The sequence below is a fragment of the Simochromis diagramma genome, unplaced genomic scaffold (genome assembly GCF_900408965.1).
Source record: "Simochromis diagramma unplaced genomic scaffold, fSimDia1.1 OVJJ01000596.1, whole genome shotgun sequence".
Lineage (NCBI taxonomy): Eukaryota > Metazoa > Chordata > Actinopteri > Cichliformes > Cichlidae > Simochromis > Simochromis diagramma.
In genome coordinates this window covers 13,627,546-13,645,297 of record NW_024387245.1, presented here as the reverse complement: position 1 = coordinate 13,645,297, position 17,752 = coordinate 13,627,546, and the positions used below count along the sequence as shown (strand labels likewise).

Here is a 17,752-nt window from a genome sequence, read left to right as displayed (position 1 = left end):
GCCAGAATCAGCTGAGGAAAGTAAGCTTCTTCAGCAAGTTTGTGGCAGCAAAAGCAGCTGCTCAGACTGCAAGACGGATGAGTTCAGGTGGATGAATCCTTGTCACCGGAGGCAGAAAGGTTACAGCTTTTTGATAACAAATTACCTGGTGACTTTGTCCCTGTGGCATCTCCTTGTTGAAATAATCCTCAGTTCACTTGGGGCTTTCGGTCAGAGATACAGCCTTTTTTTCAGGGGTGGGGTGGGTGAGGATGTAACTGCACACGGGTGGGTGGTTTAGGGAGACAAGTGGGGTGGGGGTGGTCCGCATAAGGTCTCAGATGACCTGGAAAAAGCAGTTGGCCGCAATCCAGCAGCACACCACATTGAAAGCATGGAGTCAACATCTGCTTCAGGGGACCGGCATGCACATAGCTGTGAGGTCCTGCTGTTTTATGACTGGAACATTTTTGCTTTTTTTCATATCACTCAGTCTCTCTTTTTACTCTGCTTCTCTCCATCCTGCTGCTGCAAACCTTCTGCTGTCAATCACCTGCTTTATGCTGCCTCCAGCCTGGCCCTAGTTGGCTCTGTGAAATAAGGCAGCTTCTTTTTCAGTCCAGTGAAGCCACCTTTCTACTCGCAGCTCTCACATTTGTGTAGCGCCATAACGCAGCCAAGATGTACTGAAAATTGAGATGTACAGACTTGGTGTCTTTTAAAAAGAAGAGGAAAAGAAAAAAGAAAAGAAACAGCCTCTGGCTTCTGCCGAGAAACAGATGGGGCAATTATTCAGGTTTTATTATAAATGCCTGTGGATTATTTGTTGATTTCAGATTCATTCACATCTAAAGAGGCTTCCATATTGCATGGTTTATCAATAAAGCTACACAGTAAATTGATATAATATTCTATATAGAACAACTGCCTCAGGCATTTGAGTTACCACAGGCATTTTTCATCCAGGTATTTAGCTTAATGTAAAAAATGCACGGATCACTGCTTGCTTCTGTATCGATTTGTGTGCCAACTTTTTCTTTTTTGCCGTGATATTATGCTGCTTATAATTATCCGACTTGGAAAATCACAAATTCAAACAGTCGGATATTTTTTGCCATCTCTGTTTAGCACCAAGGTCACCGTTTTGTTGACTCGAGAACATTTAGGTTCATCGCCAATAAATGAAGCAAAGAGTCACTGTCCCGGTCACTTGTTCCTCGATGGGATCTTAAACAATTAAAAACTCTAAAACACTGTTAAAGCAGAATCTCAATAGAAAAAAGGCAATATATTGTAATTGAACTTCCTTTTTTCTCAGTCCAGTATTACTCTGGGACAATATTGCATAATGGAGTTTGTAATGGCAAAACTAATTTCCTTCCTCATTACATATTTATGACTTAGATTTGCTAAAGACTTTGAAGAAATGCTATTTCACAGGCATTTTTCAAAGAATGAAGTTTTCCGTTTGCTAGATGAGATGTAAAGCTTGAAAATGGGAAAACATCTCAAATCCCCTCAACCATTTTATTTACATGGCATCCAGGAGGGTGATCACATTACTCTGCAATGTGTAACTTTTCCATTTTCTTGTCATTATGTCCATTATCTTAAATTATGAGAAGTTCATCTCACTGCAATACACATGGAGCCAATTAAAGATGTTAATGTATGTATAATATATCTGTCATGGTTGGTGAATGCTTTGGACCCAGAGTGCAGACCTGAAGCCAAATTAACCTTTTATTTAAGTGAAATTGGGACGATCCAACAAGCAGCAGTAACCCAAATCAAATACTAATAGCAGGGATAATTAGGTAATTAGTTAGTTAATTAGTTAATTAGCATGAGGCAATTACGAAAAGAAGACACAGGCGAAGAGAGTCAATGAATGAGACAAGGAGAAGAAAATCCAAACACAATGCACAGAAGATTATCCAGTAAAAGACTGAAGCAGGAAGTAACTAAACAGGGGACACAGGAACGCAAACTTGACAAGGAAGGGCGGGAAAAAAACGTCGGGGAAAAAACAATAAGGAAACTCAACCAAAGAAAATAGAAAATAAGCTTAGAATATGAAGAACAATATATAGAACAGAGCATACAAGGAATATAATAACGCACAAAAATAAAATATTAAACTCCAAGCTTGACTCCAAGCAAAGACCTGTCAGTTATTTGCTGTTTTTCCTCCTTAAACTACTTTTGAGCTGCTTGTGTCTTACTAGGCAGGTTTAAATTAGCCCAACTAAATGCATTTACCACTAATGCAGAACTTAACAGTCTTGTTACTGATTTACAGGGGAAAAGTGTGACACTACAGGGGAATTACACTCAGGGTGTAATTAAATTGTCTTTGAAATTACAATGAAATTAAATTTACTTGCAAATACTTACAGGTAGGTAAGCTAGAGTAAGGGGCTAACAACTAAGTTTATTTCACAGGAAACAATTTGTACAATTTCATAATGATTTTGCAGAAAATCAGTCAGTGTTTTCATAAATCACATGGTAAATATGCTATACTTTTGGGCTAGGTATAGATATGAATGATAATAGTTATAGGATAATAGCTATAAAAACGTCTGATTAATCCAATCCATAATACAACCCAGACCCGGAAAAATGCAGTGTACTTAAGACAGGGAAATGTTGTTTGTTTTTCCCCAATATTACCAAGAAACTGCACAGTACTTAAAAAAACTACTTAAATTTACTTAAAATTTAATAATTTTTTATTGCCTGTAAAATACATGAAGTTATGTGCTACTTAAAAGTACTTAAAGTGTGTCTTTTTTATTTGTTTCCTATTATTATAGCTACCAAATTTACATATTTGTAGATGAAAATAATTATTATTATAATTTTATATCTAATCCATTGAAATTACTTTTAATTACAGCGAAATTACACCCTTTGTGCGGGCCATACTATAAAGTGTTACAAACTGAGCTTTATATATATATATATATATATATATATATATATATATATATATAATTTATATTTAATGACTTTCCTTTTCTTACAACTTGGTAAGTTGAAAATGTTCTTTTTAGATGGGGAACTAAATCTCGAGTGAGAATACTTGAGTGTCGGATTGGTGTTTGAAAAACTGTTTTTTAAGCAGTAATATTCTGTGTGCTTTTATGATTTAAACATGATCACATCTATAAATCTAATGACTGAATGCCTGAAGCTAAGCTTGGCTACTTGCATATATGATTTCTTCGCTTGCTTACACTCGTTTCTCCATCATTCGTTCCCCTCTCTTTGTTTTCCCTTCTAGTCTATCCTCTGCCCGCCACTTAAGCTCCGCAGCAAAAGATCCACAGCCTGTCCAGCACTGCCTGCTCAGTGTGCACTTTGATGTTAGCAGTTCTTTCTAAACCTGTTCTGTTTGATTGATGTGTAAACGTCTGACAGTACACTCCGTTCTCAGGTATTTATTTGTGAGTCGATGATGCACACTCAGGAGCTCTGTTGCTGCTAAACAGCCCTTCAGCCGCTGAGCCTCTGATGACTACTGTTATACGCTGCTGCCAAAAACTCTTATATCTGCACTTTTTTTTTTGTTGTTTTGTTTTTACAAACTGCTGGCTCATGCGCTTATCGCTCTGTAACTGCTCGTGAGTCACGGTCTGACGATTTCAAGAAAACAGACATTTACGGCACGATTACACGGCCGTTATCTTGATCATCCACAAGCTTATTTTTTCAATGCTGACCTGAAAAATCCTTCAGTGATACGTGTGATTCCATTACTGCCCTTAAAATCCCAACCTGATGCTTTGAACACATTACACATTGAACAACTCGGGCAGAATGGATCGTGGTTATATGTGAATATAGATAACACTATATATTGCACCCAGGCTACGACCTTTTCTTTTCTCAGATGGTGCCATTAATCTTAGCACTGCAGGGATTGGAAAGTGATGATAATAAGTCCTCCCTAAGGGAGACTGATCTCTTTACAGGTGGATGTGAGAATTGAAGTGTGGTTTAATGAGCAGCTGCGGCAGAATTAGTAATGAGTGTTGGCATAGCTTTCAGGTGGTGTTTGGGGCCATGTGGCAGCAGATATGATGCCAAAAAAAGTCTGTAGACCCCACAGCTACAAATAACAGCCAGACTCAAAGTGTGATTCTATAATTTAATATCCTCCCTGCAATTAAAAAAAGGGAAAAAAAGGAGGGCGAATGAAGAGTTTTTATCCCAGCTTATCTGGTGTTGGAGACATGCATGTGTGTTTAATTTGTATGAAGATATATTAAATACTTTTAAAAAGTGTATACATTACACATTTCTAAGGTCCCTATAGTGCCCAGGCTCTTAACCTTTGTCTACGGTACTGTCACTATCAGTTTCAAAAACACACGAGTTGATCCTTTTGTTTTTTAGTTGAATCTATGAAAAGTGTCAAAGATGGTTTAACAGGCATAAAATAGTATTTTTTCACCAGCAAGGTGATTCCCAAAGATATGTTAGTCTGCATATTTCAGCACGGTGTGCAGTGTGTCTGTAAAAAATATTAAGACAACTGGAGGACAAAAGAATTCGTAGCAGATGAACAGTAGCTGAAAGTCATATCCTTAAGAAACAGGACAAAATCCAGCAAAGACCTGACACAGGAACTGAGAGATGCATCTGGTGTATCATTTCATCCATCTACAGCAGATTGGTGTCTCTCAAGAAGCCATTCTTAAGAAAGGGAAACATGGAGAAAACACTTGGGTATGCTAAATTACAGAGGACTTGGACTGAAAATCAGTGGCAACAGAGAAATCCCAGTTTGATTTTTTTTTTCCATCATTGTCAGTATGTACAGAGGAGGTCAGGAGCAAGGTCTGCAGATATTTGTAAAAAGAATAAATAAATAAAATAAAAAGACTGATGCACTGTCAGTGTTTAGGGTTGTATTTCAACCTGTGGTGTTGGGGATTTTGTCAAAATTGATGGAATTATGAACACAGAAAAGTATCATCTGATTTTGATTCACCATCCAGTACCATTTGGAAAGCATCTGATTGGTATTGATCCCAAACTTGCAGGAAATCATTGCAGGAAAAGCATACCTGGATAGAAAAACACATCATGGAGCTCTATCAGTCAAAGACTGGCCTCCCCAGCTCCCCACAACAGAACAACTGAAGCAGTGTAGGATCATCCTGGCAGAGAACAAAGAAGGCCTGGAGAAGTATTCCTGAAGACTACTTAAAAAAATTACAAGACCTATACTGCAAATGTGTCAATAAACCATTGCATATATTTCCCATTTCCCTAGCAAAATATAAAGAAATGAGGGGTGGCTCAAGACTTTTGCATACTACTGTAAAAGGAAAATAGTTACCCTCAAATGTTAATCTAAACATCCTCAGTCAGTTTACACAGCTACTGAGCAAACTACCCAATCACTTCTGATTTAAATGAAATGAGTGATACATTAACCCGATATGACTTTACCTGGGTGGAAAATCTGTGAATCTCTTTGAGGTAAATTTTCCAAAAAGTAAAGTTAAGCTTGGGTGTGTTGTAACTGTATCATAAAGCCCCTACACTGACGTGGATTTATTGAGGCCAAGGTGTTTAATAAACATCACGTCTGAGTAAAGTTATTTGCTTTACTGAAATATAATCGATAAGGCTGTTAAAATCAAGGTGCACGTTTGAGATGCTGTCAGATCCGTGCCATGATCTGTAAAGATCATATTTAAGGGAAGCACTACAGAGAAATGACAACCGCCTCATTTTTGTGCCCCTTTGCACCATACTGTATGTAAACACAAGCATCACCCAGAGACTCCTCAGTTCATCTGAGATGCTGGGCAGGAATGCTCTGACCTTGGTGGACTTACCTGCAATTAGCACATATACACAGACCCATACACACACACTCACTCACTTACAGCTCGATGCTACGCACACATTTGGATATTTGGACACTTACACACCGTCGCGCTTCCCCATCTTTCATTCTCACAAACATCCACCCAAACGCGCAGACATACACAATCACCCACCCTCGTCTGTTTGAATTAGGTCTAATAAGCAGGTGAATTGTCTGTGGAGGCTGAGGCATTTGCAGTGACCTTGGCTAACTGTGGTTAGCAGTGAGGCTCAGATGCTCAGACAGCATGAACAAATGGACTGCACAGCCACATTTTCCCAAATAAATCAAGGCAAGAAAAATTCTGCACTACTGTACACTGCAAGTTTCCCCACAGAATAGATGATCCGATTAGATTTTGAGGTGACTTTGCTGCATACATTTGCATATTAATAAGAAAAATCCCATTTTCAAGCTGCTATTTCCTTATTGCTTTAAACATTGTTAATGCCGACCATGTGTTTTGCGACAACATGTTGATATAGACATATTTGCTAATTAATGAACCCATTCGCATCACTGGATGTGTTAAAGGCATTGTGATAACAGCAGAACAGGCAGCTCAAGTTTTCGCTGCAGTGAGGATCAGGAGTAAATATCTCTTGATATGGGCTGAAACTATTAATGTTAGCTGTCAAGTCCTCGAAGGGATTTCATCAGAGAGGTGTGATGTTATAGGTGATAGTTTCTGTTTTAGACTTAAGGGATAAACATGCTCCATATTCATTATTACTCCACTGGATATTTTTTCCCCTGCCAAGTTACAAACCAAGGTGAATATATGTTTTCATATGTTTTGTGGGTGTAGTATTAGGATCACACAAAAACACTACAAAACCGGATATCGTGAAACGTGGTGGGAATGTGAAACAGGGAGAAAATGAATCAGGATCACTTTTTTTTTAAATGACAAGACATTAGTGTTGACTGAGGATGCACTTTCAGAGCGCCCGTCTAGTTTATACAAGGGTATAAAGAAAAATCATTAAAGAGATTCAGTGCTATTAACCCTCTGAGACTTAAAGCCTATTTTATAGTACTGCAGTTGTGTCCATTTGCGTAGGCATTTGCCTACGCAGATGCTGTGCGGATGGGTACTGTATGCAGCCTACGCAAACGTGCTTGTGTGCAGTTCTCCGAGGACCAAGGTCAAATACTAATGTTGAAAGGTGGAAAGAGTTACGGAGTTCACTGCGAAAAGGGAAAGAGCGAATAGACATAAGATTTTTTTTTTAAACAGCTTGAGAAGCGCAGACTTGCCTGCATTGGGCACTTTTCATTGTTTTTTATCACTCGTATTCATTTCAGCTGTTTTATAACTTCTTTCTTCTCCGCGGCTGGTCGCTGTGAATCGCTACAACATGTAAGCCAGCCGATCCCAGCCACCACAGGGCGAGAGGTTTTGTACACCCTGGACAATTCACCAGCCTGTCGCAGGGCCAAAACTGTGTGTTGTTTATTTGCAAGTTATGCATTTAAAACTGTTTTAGAAATCAAAATGTTCAGACATAGTTTTGAGATTTGCAGAGGCATCAATTTTTTTTCCATAAAGGTCAGTTTTTCCTTGTCTCCAAAACATAGGGTTAGGTTTTGGGGGCTAGGAGTGAGGTCATCATCAGTGATGACTTAGACCTCAGGGTACTGAAAGCTTACTTTAAAATGCAAAAAAACCTACCATACCTTAGCTTAGCCTAACTGTCCCTTCCCTTACTTTACTTAAATTTGGCAGCTGTCCCCTTCAGATTAGTCTCCATGTGCATCTCTTAACCAGCACGACTGCTATTTTTCACGCTGCTCCCAGAAGTTAAAGAACTAATTATAGAGGACTGTAGTGGATTTGTACTGTGTATACTGCAGCTGTCATGACTGTAAGATTGAGAACCTCATGAGGAAATCATTTGTTACTTATACAGCTATTTTTTGGTTGAAATTGTGCTTAATTAGGAGGCATGTTTATTACACTTCCTAGCCACATACTCAACTTTTAGCTCTGTTTTGTCCTCCACCAGCTATTGAGAAGAAGTCTCTGTTTGTAATATCTCAGTGCTACTGTTTATGTAGTGGGTTTTTAGAGCTTTCTTTGCTGAAAACAGCTGCTGAAAACAGCCTTGGCCAAACACAACACTATCAGAGCAGAGTGTAAACTCAACAGTAGAGTTGCCAGCTACAAAATAAAGTTTTATTGAACTAAAACTGTCTTGTCCATCATAGTACAAAACAAAAAATACCAGTCCCAATAAAGACTGGATAAAAGGTAAGCGTGATAAATGAAAACAAAACTGAAACAGAACCTGCACATGTGTCTTGAGAAGTGATTTAAAGGATTAGAGAGACCTCGCTGCTCTGATTGCTGTGATCTCCTCTGGCAGGTGTTCGGGAGGTTGCCTGACTGTAAAGGTCCAGTGACCGTGAGCTATGATCTGAATCGTCTGAACAGCTGCTTCTCCAGCTCATGTGGGGATGAAAGGACTGAATGTAGCTTGAAAGGTTTTGTGACTCAAGTTATCAGAAAACACTTAGCAGGTCCTGAGGAGAGCAAAGGCTTTAAAGATGGGTGAAAATAAGCTCTCATGAGGTCACAGTTTCAAACTTTGTTGGATATGTTTCCTATATTGATTCATTTTGAAAGTGTACTTGCTGGGTCACAGGGCATAGTTGTTTTCCTGAGAGTAAAGGTAGCTACAGACCTTTCAAACCATAGTGTGTAGAAATGGTACATCCATCCGGCATTCATGTTAAGCACTGAATACTAGCTTATAGTTTGCTTGCTATAGAGAAATATAGATGGGGATAATTTTGCCTACTTTATGTTAGAAATATGCTAATTTAAACCAGTGCAAAAGCACTCGCCCCTAAATTCTCATTAATGTTTGAGTTAATAATGTTTAACCCAATGGAAAAGCACTGCCAGAAATATTAATGGAGCCTCAGGAATGACTTTGTTTTGCTGGGAATATTAGCAAAAAACTCAGAAAAACAAAAGTACAATGAAAAAGAGGAAGGCTGGCATTAAAAAAACAAGTTTGAAAATCACTGCAGCAAAAAAAAAAATAACTTTGTTGTTCATTTATCTGTTTTTCCATTCGTAGAATTGTTAAGCACAACCGTAACATGAAACTTTATACCTTACCTGTATATAGACCCCACACATGAGGCTGTTTATTCTTTCAAAATGTTGAAGCATCTCATATCTTTTCTTCTTCTTGTAATAAAAAAAGAAAAAAAAATGTTATGTTAATACATGATGCTTCTTTATGTTTGTTGGTATCAGCTGAGAAAGCAGCCAAAGTATAGCTAAAAAAACACTATACTGGAATAAATGTAGTGAGATTTCACTGCTGTTATTCTGTGAAGCAGGAAAGGCCAAGGACCAAATCCTTTCATCAGAATTTGATACATTCATTTTATTGATGTAAATTAATGTGCGATATCCTTTGAAGTATATAAATAAATGAAATATGGATTAACTTAAATTTAAGATGGAAAAAAAGAGTGCAGAGTGCTTCATTTGGCACTCACACGAGTTAGATTTAGTGTACTATACTTTCATAAAAACAAGAATAAAATGTTCTTCTTTCAAAGAAGAGAGTTCACTTTCCCAGAAAAATGTTCTAATCAATAACATTAAAGCTGTACCAGAAGTCTGATTAAAAGAGTCGCCTATCTTGGCAGAGAAACTGAGTATTTGTAATGCAGCACTTCTTATACGGTACTATAAAGAGCAGCGACTCCACAGTGAAAAAGTAATGAAATGTTGCTGTAAATCATGAAAGATCAAAAAGGAGATTTTGATTAGTCTGATTAACATAGTTCATAAAAACTATATTACTTTTCAGTATTTGACAGATATAAATGATATTTCTGTAAAACGTCTTCATGATGTGTAAAAAAAAAAAAAAAAAGAAAAGAAAAAGACGAAAGAAAAGGAATCTAAAAAAAAAAGTCTTGAAAGGTTTGGTGGCATTTGAAATGAACTCGATCTATACTGTGGATAGATCGATCCATCTATTTCACATTCTTTCTCAGCATATATGTGATCTCTGTTTTCTCTCACAGAGTCAGGACCTTTCCTAAGGATTCGGCTTTACTGGGCAGGGACACTGTTCGAGCCCTCATGTACTACGCCCTGAAGGTCTGGAGTGATATTGCGCCCCTTAACTTTCATGAAGTAGCTGGCAGTGATGCAGATATTCAAATCGACTTCACTAAGGCTGACCACAACGATGGATACCCCTTTGATGGGCCGGGTGGCACAGTGGCACATGCCTTTTTCCCTGGAGAGAGGTTTACTGCTGGGGATACACACTTTGATGATGACGAGGCCTGGACCTTCAGGTCACCAGGTAAGGAACACGCTTTATTAGCTACATCTTTCACAGATGCTGCAGATTTGTTGGCTGCGTTTGTTGGCTCTTTCCATCACATCCCAAGGTGTTCTTTTGAATTGAGATCTGGTGACTATGGGGGCCATTTAATTACAGTGAACTCAGTATCATGCTCAAGAAATCAGTTTGAGATGATTTGAGCTTTGTGACACGGTGGCTTATCCTACTGGAAGTAGCCATCAGAAGATGGGCACACTGCAGTCTTAATTAGATTAGGTTAGATTAGATGAAACGTTATTAATCCCTCGGGTGGGTTCCTCCGGGAAATTCTGTTTCCAGTAGCACCGACAGAAGTTGCATGTTACAGATACAATAAAGGGGAATGAGAGTAAGGATATAAGCATAAATATACCACATAATATAAATACAGAATATATAATAGGGATAAATAGGAATACCAGTGGATTGCACATTTGAGTGAGTCTATTGCACAGTGATTATTGCACAGTCGAATATAAGAAAGAATATTATGAATATTGCACAGTGAAAAAAAGCACTAAAGCTCAGTTGTTCCCGCCCTCCTTTGTCCCCCTGTTTCCCCTCCCTCTCTCCTCCAACAAGGAGTTTAACAGCTTGATGGCGTGTGGGACAAAGGAGTTTTTAAGTCTGTTGGTTCTTGACTTTGGGAGAAGCAACCTATTACTGAATAGGCTCCTCTGATTATTCACGACCATGTGCAGAGGATGCCCAGCATTGTCCATAATGTCCAGCAGTTTCTTTAGTGTCCTTTTCTCTGCCGCTGTCACCAGAGTGTCCAGCTTCATGCCGACCACAGAGCCAGCCTTTCTGATTAGTTTTTCCAGCCTGGATGAGTCCTTCTTTGCTGTGCTACTCCCCCAGCACACCACAGCATAGAACAGTACTCCAGCAACCACTGACTGGTAAAACATCCTCAGGAGCTTCCCGCAGATGTTGAAAGACCTCAGCCTCCTGAGGAAGCACAGTCTGCTTTGGCCTTTTTTATACAGGTGCTACATGTTGCATGACCAGTTTCAGAGATATGGGATAGGCATGATCAGCCTTTATGTTGTTTAAGCCAAATTCTGAACCTACCACCCAGAGATAACAGCAGATTTTGAGACTCGTCGGACCAGGCAACATTTATCCAACCTTCTGTTGTCCCATTTTGGTGAGCCCGTGCAAGCTGTTGCACCCAGTGCGGCCTTCTGCTGCTGTACCCAACCTGCTTCAGTGTTTAACATGATGCTCTTCTGCATACCTTGGTCATAAGGAGTAGTTATTTTAGTTTCTGTTGCTTTCCCAACAGCACGAAGCAGACTGACCACTCTACTCTGACAACTGGCATCAACAAGGCATTTTCACCCACAGGAACGCTGCTCACTGGATATCTTCTCCTTTTTCAAACCATTCTCTGTAAACCCTACAAGCAGAACCGTGCTACGTTCAGACTCTCTTATATCACCTTTCAACCCTATTCTGAAACTTAATTTAAACCTTTTGACCATGTCTACACAACTAAATGCACTGAGTTTCGACCATGTGACTGGCTGATTAGATATCTGCAATAAAACGCTGATGAGCACTTGAAGCCAACAACGTGGCCGGTGAGTTGTATTACTTAAAGAGTGTGCCTGAATGAAAAGAACGTAAAAAACTGAAGGATGAACTGTTTCTGTGAGACACTTCCAGAGTACTATGAAATAAAGAGCCTGAAACGGTCTGCGTCAACAAAACTTTAACAAAATGAAAAGTGCTTGAGAACAGTTTTGAACTTCCATACTCACCAAGGTTTTTGTATTCAAAACAAGATTGCTGATTGTACTTGCTGCGCCTCCTACCTTTTATTCATGTTCCAGATTGTATTATCAATATTTTATCTGTTCGAACTAAGAATATAACATGCTGTGGCTTCAGTGTGGTGACTACAGCAGCATTGACTGTTTTCACAAGCTTGTTAGGAAGCATAAAAGACCTTCTTTCATCTCTTCCAACCGCCACAAACAAAGAATCCACTCCAATGTCCTACCCAAACCGAGGAAATCAGTTTTTTTTCAGCAATTAGCCCAAGCCGTTTATTGTTCACTGTTGACATTTATTGATCTAATTTTACTATGCCATGGGGCTTTTTTTTTTTTTTTTTACAAGAATTGAGTCTTTAAATTTAAAAGACCAGAGGGAAATAGCACCATATTTAGGGTGATTAAAGTATTTTAGCCGACAGCAAAATGTTTCCTTTTGATTTGTGCCGATCAGAAGCTGAAATAAATGTCTCCACCAGACCACAAAGCACCACTATAATTTGTGATGTCAGCTGACAGCTGCACCAATGACAATCGATGAAAGAGTAATTGCGACGCAATGAAACAGAGATGAGATTTCTAGGGTTGTGGGCATGCTCTTTTGCGTGGAAGTGCATTTTTATAGTCTTTAACTTCTACTGAGGGGTTTCTATTCCACTCCATTTCATAAGGAAAGGCAATACCTTCTACTTTTACTTTTTGTAAACTATTTATATTTATTAGTCAACTACAGGATGTGCTTGCAAAATAAGAAGCATAGCTAAATTTGAACTAAAAATGGCTAAAAAAAAAGAATCTAAATCCAATTTATGCATGCACAGTCAATAACACTTATATGCATTTTGAATGTGGTTTATTTTTAAACTCTAATGTCTGACATTTTGAGAGTATTATTTGTCTTCTTGCCTTAGATGAGATGATAATGCTCACAGAATCGTATTTCCCAAAATACTAAACCTTTCTTTTGAAAAAAGAAACACCTGAAGATGTGGTATTGGTGCGATAGCTCCTTGAAACAATCCATTGTGATTGTTATATAATGCAATTTCCTTGTCAAATAAAAGTATATTGACTACCTAATTTAGACAAAAACCCAAGTCTGCAGGCAGGGTGATAGTTCAATTTCTCTGTTTGCTTTTGCCCTAAAACTAGGAAACATATGTTACCGCAACTCAATTTGCTTCAATTACATCTCCCAACAGCCTGCATCAGTGTCACGGCATGATGACGTGATGCTCCAGGAGTTCAGAGCATCGTCTGGGTCAATGTGGTCGTGATTAACGAGAGCAGGTTGCTAAAGAAAAGAGGGATCAGAGGAGCGCTCTTGTCTTCATGACCTCTATTGATCTCTCCAAGCCACACAATTGTCTTACACAGACAAACGCTGACTTAGAAGAGGTAATTTAAGCAAATAAAATTCTCTGTGCAAAGACTCGTGCTTCCAGCTACGAATTGCTCAGCGGTGGTGACGGCCTGATGGAAGACCGCACTAGTGTTAAAAACACAGATTCTTACTGTGAGCAAGAGAGAAAAGATGCTGGCAGTGAATCATCTTACCTTGTTAGATGTTCCAGCCTTCAAGGCTAGTGTTTCACTGCCTGTGATGAAGGGTGAAATGTACATCAAAAAAAAATCACATCAGACTCTTTCATTTGGTAATCAGGCATCTGCCTCTTCTTCTTCGCCTGTACTCCATAAAGGGGGGAAAGTGTCTTATGGCCAACCAGTGCCAAAGAAAATCCCGTTCGCTGCAGCTTACAGTGTTTTAATGAAGTTAGCTCAGAATTCAGGTTTGTGTAAATGCTGCTTTTATTTTTTTTACTGTCTACTTAAATTCCTTAAAGCACTTTAGCACTTCTAGACCAAGATGATTAGAAATTATTGAATTTCAAATGTGCTTGTTCTTTCTGTTGCATTTTAAATTAACTGCAAAACTTTAGTAATCTAAAGTCTGACACTCAGCTCATTTTACAGCAATAAAAATCCATTTTATAGGTAATAAGTGACGTGCTGAATACGCCGACGCTTTGACTTCTCAGTCTGAGTTATGCTTTGGGTTTTTTTTTTTTACTTTCTCTTAAACCTAAATTAACTGTTAAACACATTGATGAAATATCACTATGAACATTTTAGGTAACAGCTGGCCTGTTTGCTCTTCTGTCAGACAAAAAAACAGCAACATTATCATATACTCTGCTGACAACAATAAACCCAATATTCTCTCTTCCTGCATCCTCGGGGAAATGTCTGTCTCATTAACTGCTAAATGCTCCACTATGTTCAACAGGTGGTTGTTAACTTTGAGCCTGTTTACTGTGTGGTGCTGGGTAGTTACTGTCAAGAAGCTAAAACAATTGTAAAATAAAGCTGATTTAAGGAGAGTGACGCCTCGGCCTTGGCATCTGCTTCTTTTCACGCTGATTCAGCCAGCAGCAGCTTAACTATTCAGTGGTCGAGAAGGAAACAGTGGCACTTATTTGGGCATCGAAGTGTGTGTTAGATCATCACTGCCAGTAACTGTTCATACAGATCATCACCCATTAACAGCATATGAAACAGCAACTGGTAGCTTGGTTGTCGTTCCTTCGGCCATTTATATTAGCTGTAAGCCAATGTAACATTACATTGAGATAATGTAATGGCTGACGTACTTTCACGAGTATCATGTTCCAAAGACCCTGTTTGTAGGGGGGGTGGGTGTTGGTTATGGATTATACAGCCTTGATGTTTCTTCTTGTTCAGGTCCTCATTAACACCTCCTCCTGCTATCCATTAAAGAAGAGACTTCACCTGTTTTGATGCCTGTATAAGGTGGTCTCTTTCCAAGATGCCGGTCTCCCTCTTCGCAGAAGGCTGGTGCATTTCTGTCAGTTTGCACCCTGGTAAAGTTGTTTCTGTGTGGATCTCCCTTCTTTGTCCCAAATGAGCCACGCATAGGACGGGTCAAAGTCATTAATTAATTAGTTATTATTAAGTTAATGTTGACATCGTAACACAGACTGTACAAGACTGTGCTAAAGTCTTTTTGTCAAAATTTTTATCTGTTGCCAAACCTGTTGCCACTCATTTTTAGTCCTGTTCTTTGTGTAATGTGGCACACCTTAGCCCTCCCTCCCTGGTTCCTTAATAATGGCTTCTTGGCAGCACCCCTACCTTTGAGACCATTTCTTTTCTGAAGATAAACTGAAGGGCCCGATGTCTCTCTTATGCTCAGATCTTTGGAAGATTTCTTAAGGACAGGACTTTGAGGTAGTGTTCATCTGCTGTAGGTTTTTGGTTTTTAGGCCTGCAGTTTTTCTTTTGTCCCCCACTAGTCCAATTTCCTCAAAATCTTTAAGAAGCCAAAGCACACCGTGCCAGGATATGCTAAGTTTTTGGATAATAGCGCTTCGGGAATCCCCTTGTTGATGCAAAAATACTATTTTATGTCTGCAAAATTGCCTTTAATGTAATCTTTACCATTTTTCATGGAATCTGCTAAAGAAATGGGAACATATTTTGTTTTGGCAGCAGTCTGCTAATAACAATGTGTCTAAAAAATACAATTTAAAATAAGTTCTTTGCTAAGTTGTTTAAGTGCCTAGAAAATAATTAAATCCATGTTTTCTGGAAGGGCAAAGTTAGACTGACTAACAGAGTCTGATCCATTACAGTCAAACAGATTGTAGGTAAAATGTAAAATAAAAACATAGATAAGCTACAGAGGACTACAGAGTCGGGTGATAAGGAACAGTAGGAATGTGAGCCATTAACATTAAAAAATATTCTGTCATCTTATGCACTTGGAGTTTTACATTTTGAGCATTGAATTTGTTTTTATACTGGACCACGAGGAACAGTTGACAAAACGTCCTTTTCTCAAGAGAAAATTTGTATTTTTCGCTTAACCGTGGCTTTAGCCTTTCTCTTCATCAGAATATACTGTAGTGTATTATTAAGCTGGTCCTGAATCCTTGTGCTAGTCATGCTTTACGATGCCTGGGACAACTTTCTCAGTTTTGCTGTTGGCAAGATCTTATTGCAGATTCCCACCTTGGAGCTCATCCCTCTGAATGAGTTACCTGCCTTGTCCTGTTGTCTGAGTTTAATCCAATTCCCACGAGATCTCAAAGATATAATTACTTAAGTGCACCCATCATCTTTCCCCAAGGACACAATTTCAACAAGATTTGTTAAATACTTCTTTGTTAAATAGGTCTCCTTCCTGTTATTTCCTCTGCATTCGCTGGCTTATCAATTAATCAGTCAGTTTCCTCTGGGTGCATACATGATTATTTAAGTCTTTCCCTCCCCCTTCAAGCACATTTCTAACTTCTGATTTTGACACCACTGATCGTGCGATTCTAAGCCTAGAGAAAGTTTAACTGGACCTGGCATTTCTGCTACTTCACTCAGTTTTATCATATTTCACTGACAGACATTTTAGTATTCATGATAATGATTCGATACCTTCTTCTGCTTCATCTCTCTCCCAGGTGGGATACCTTTAAAGGTCAATCATTGGACCTTTTCAGTTTTAATTTGAAGTGATATCAGGCCATCTGCTTAACTTTCTTTCCACTGCTATGTGAGAAGCTTTACTTCTCTCTCATGACTGTTTGGCTTCTTTTTTTTGCATTTGGGTTTTTTTACAAAGTGGATTTGTTTAACTTTCCACCATCTCAATCCTGGCAAACCTGACATTGTGGTAATCGGCCACAGCTCATTTACTAAGAAGGCCAGTCACTACATTTTCCTCTTAATAGACCACCTCTGAGAATCTTGACCTCCATCTGAGTTTTAAATCTCATATCACTTTTTGTGAACGTTTACCTACTTTTTATATTTCCACATATAATTCAAAATTCTCAGTGTATATTTACATCGTATATGAAATTTCGCTGCAACCCTCTTAACTTGCATTACCTCTATAACCTGTTTATAACCTGGTCCAAAGAGTAGCGGGTGATCCCTTTTTGCCACCAATCATTTCGCCCTAAGACAGCTGGAATAGGCTCCAGCCCACATGCAACCCTGAATTGGATAAGCAGAAGAAAACGGATGGATGGATGGAATTCATTTCAAAATCTGTCATTATTTTACTACCTTAAAAGAATATTTAAGGTACCAGCATGTTGTTCCGGTTCTTCTACTCTGTGTTTAGTCACTCATGTCTGCGAGCCAGACGTTTCTGCTTCTGCGTTTTGTTACAATCTGAAAATGTATTGATTAAACAGTTTTGTATAGCAGCTCTTCGGCCTGCTTAATATAAAGGATCATTTTTGCGCAGCTGCCAGCTTGCCTAATTTAGCTCACTAAATATTCACAAAGGAGCTGATGCAGATCTCCATTTCTCTCAATTAATTTTGACATCATATAATAGCTCTTTGCATACACTTTGCAGCTCAGAAGAAGTATTGTCTCCAAATGCTGATTATGGGATAGGCAGAGTTACATTTATTAATAGAGCCTGACCCGATACATTGAGAGCAATATTATTATTATTACACTGATTATCTTTGGAGGCTAGTAGCACGAAATTGGAGTAATCCAAAGATATAATTGAGGTCATTTCGAAACCGTGTCACCATTACATGTTTATTTTTGTCACACGTCTCACTCGGAACAGATTTTGATTTCCAAATGAAAAGTTGGGCATGCTTTTTAAATTACAGTACAAGAATCTTACTTCTGTCTAGTTTTCCTTCTTTGGAAGCTCAGCGGGGTTCACGAAACTTTGATTAATACTTAAAAATGTG

The 17,752-nt window shown here is 38.7% G+C and overlaps 1 protein-coding gene across 1 annotated transcript in view; it reads left to right on the top strand.

The window, feature by feature from the left end:
• The window catches only part of LOC120714136 (matrix metalloproteinase-17-like), a 105,423-nt gene that overhangs the window by 66,750 nt on the left and 20,921 nt on the right, over nt 1-17,752 (top strand). The window contains exon 4 of the mRNA XM_040000196.1: nt 9,926-10,212. Coding sequence (XP_039856130.1) covers nt 9,926-10,212 — 287 coding nt within the window. The remainder of the gene's footprint in view (nt 1-9,925; nt 10,213-17,752) is intronic.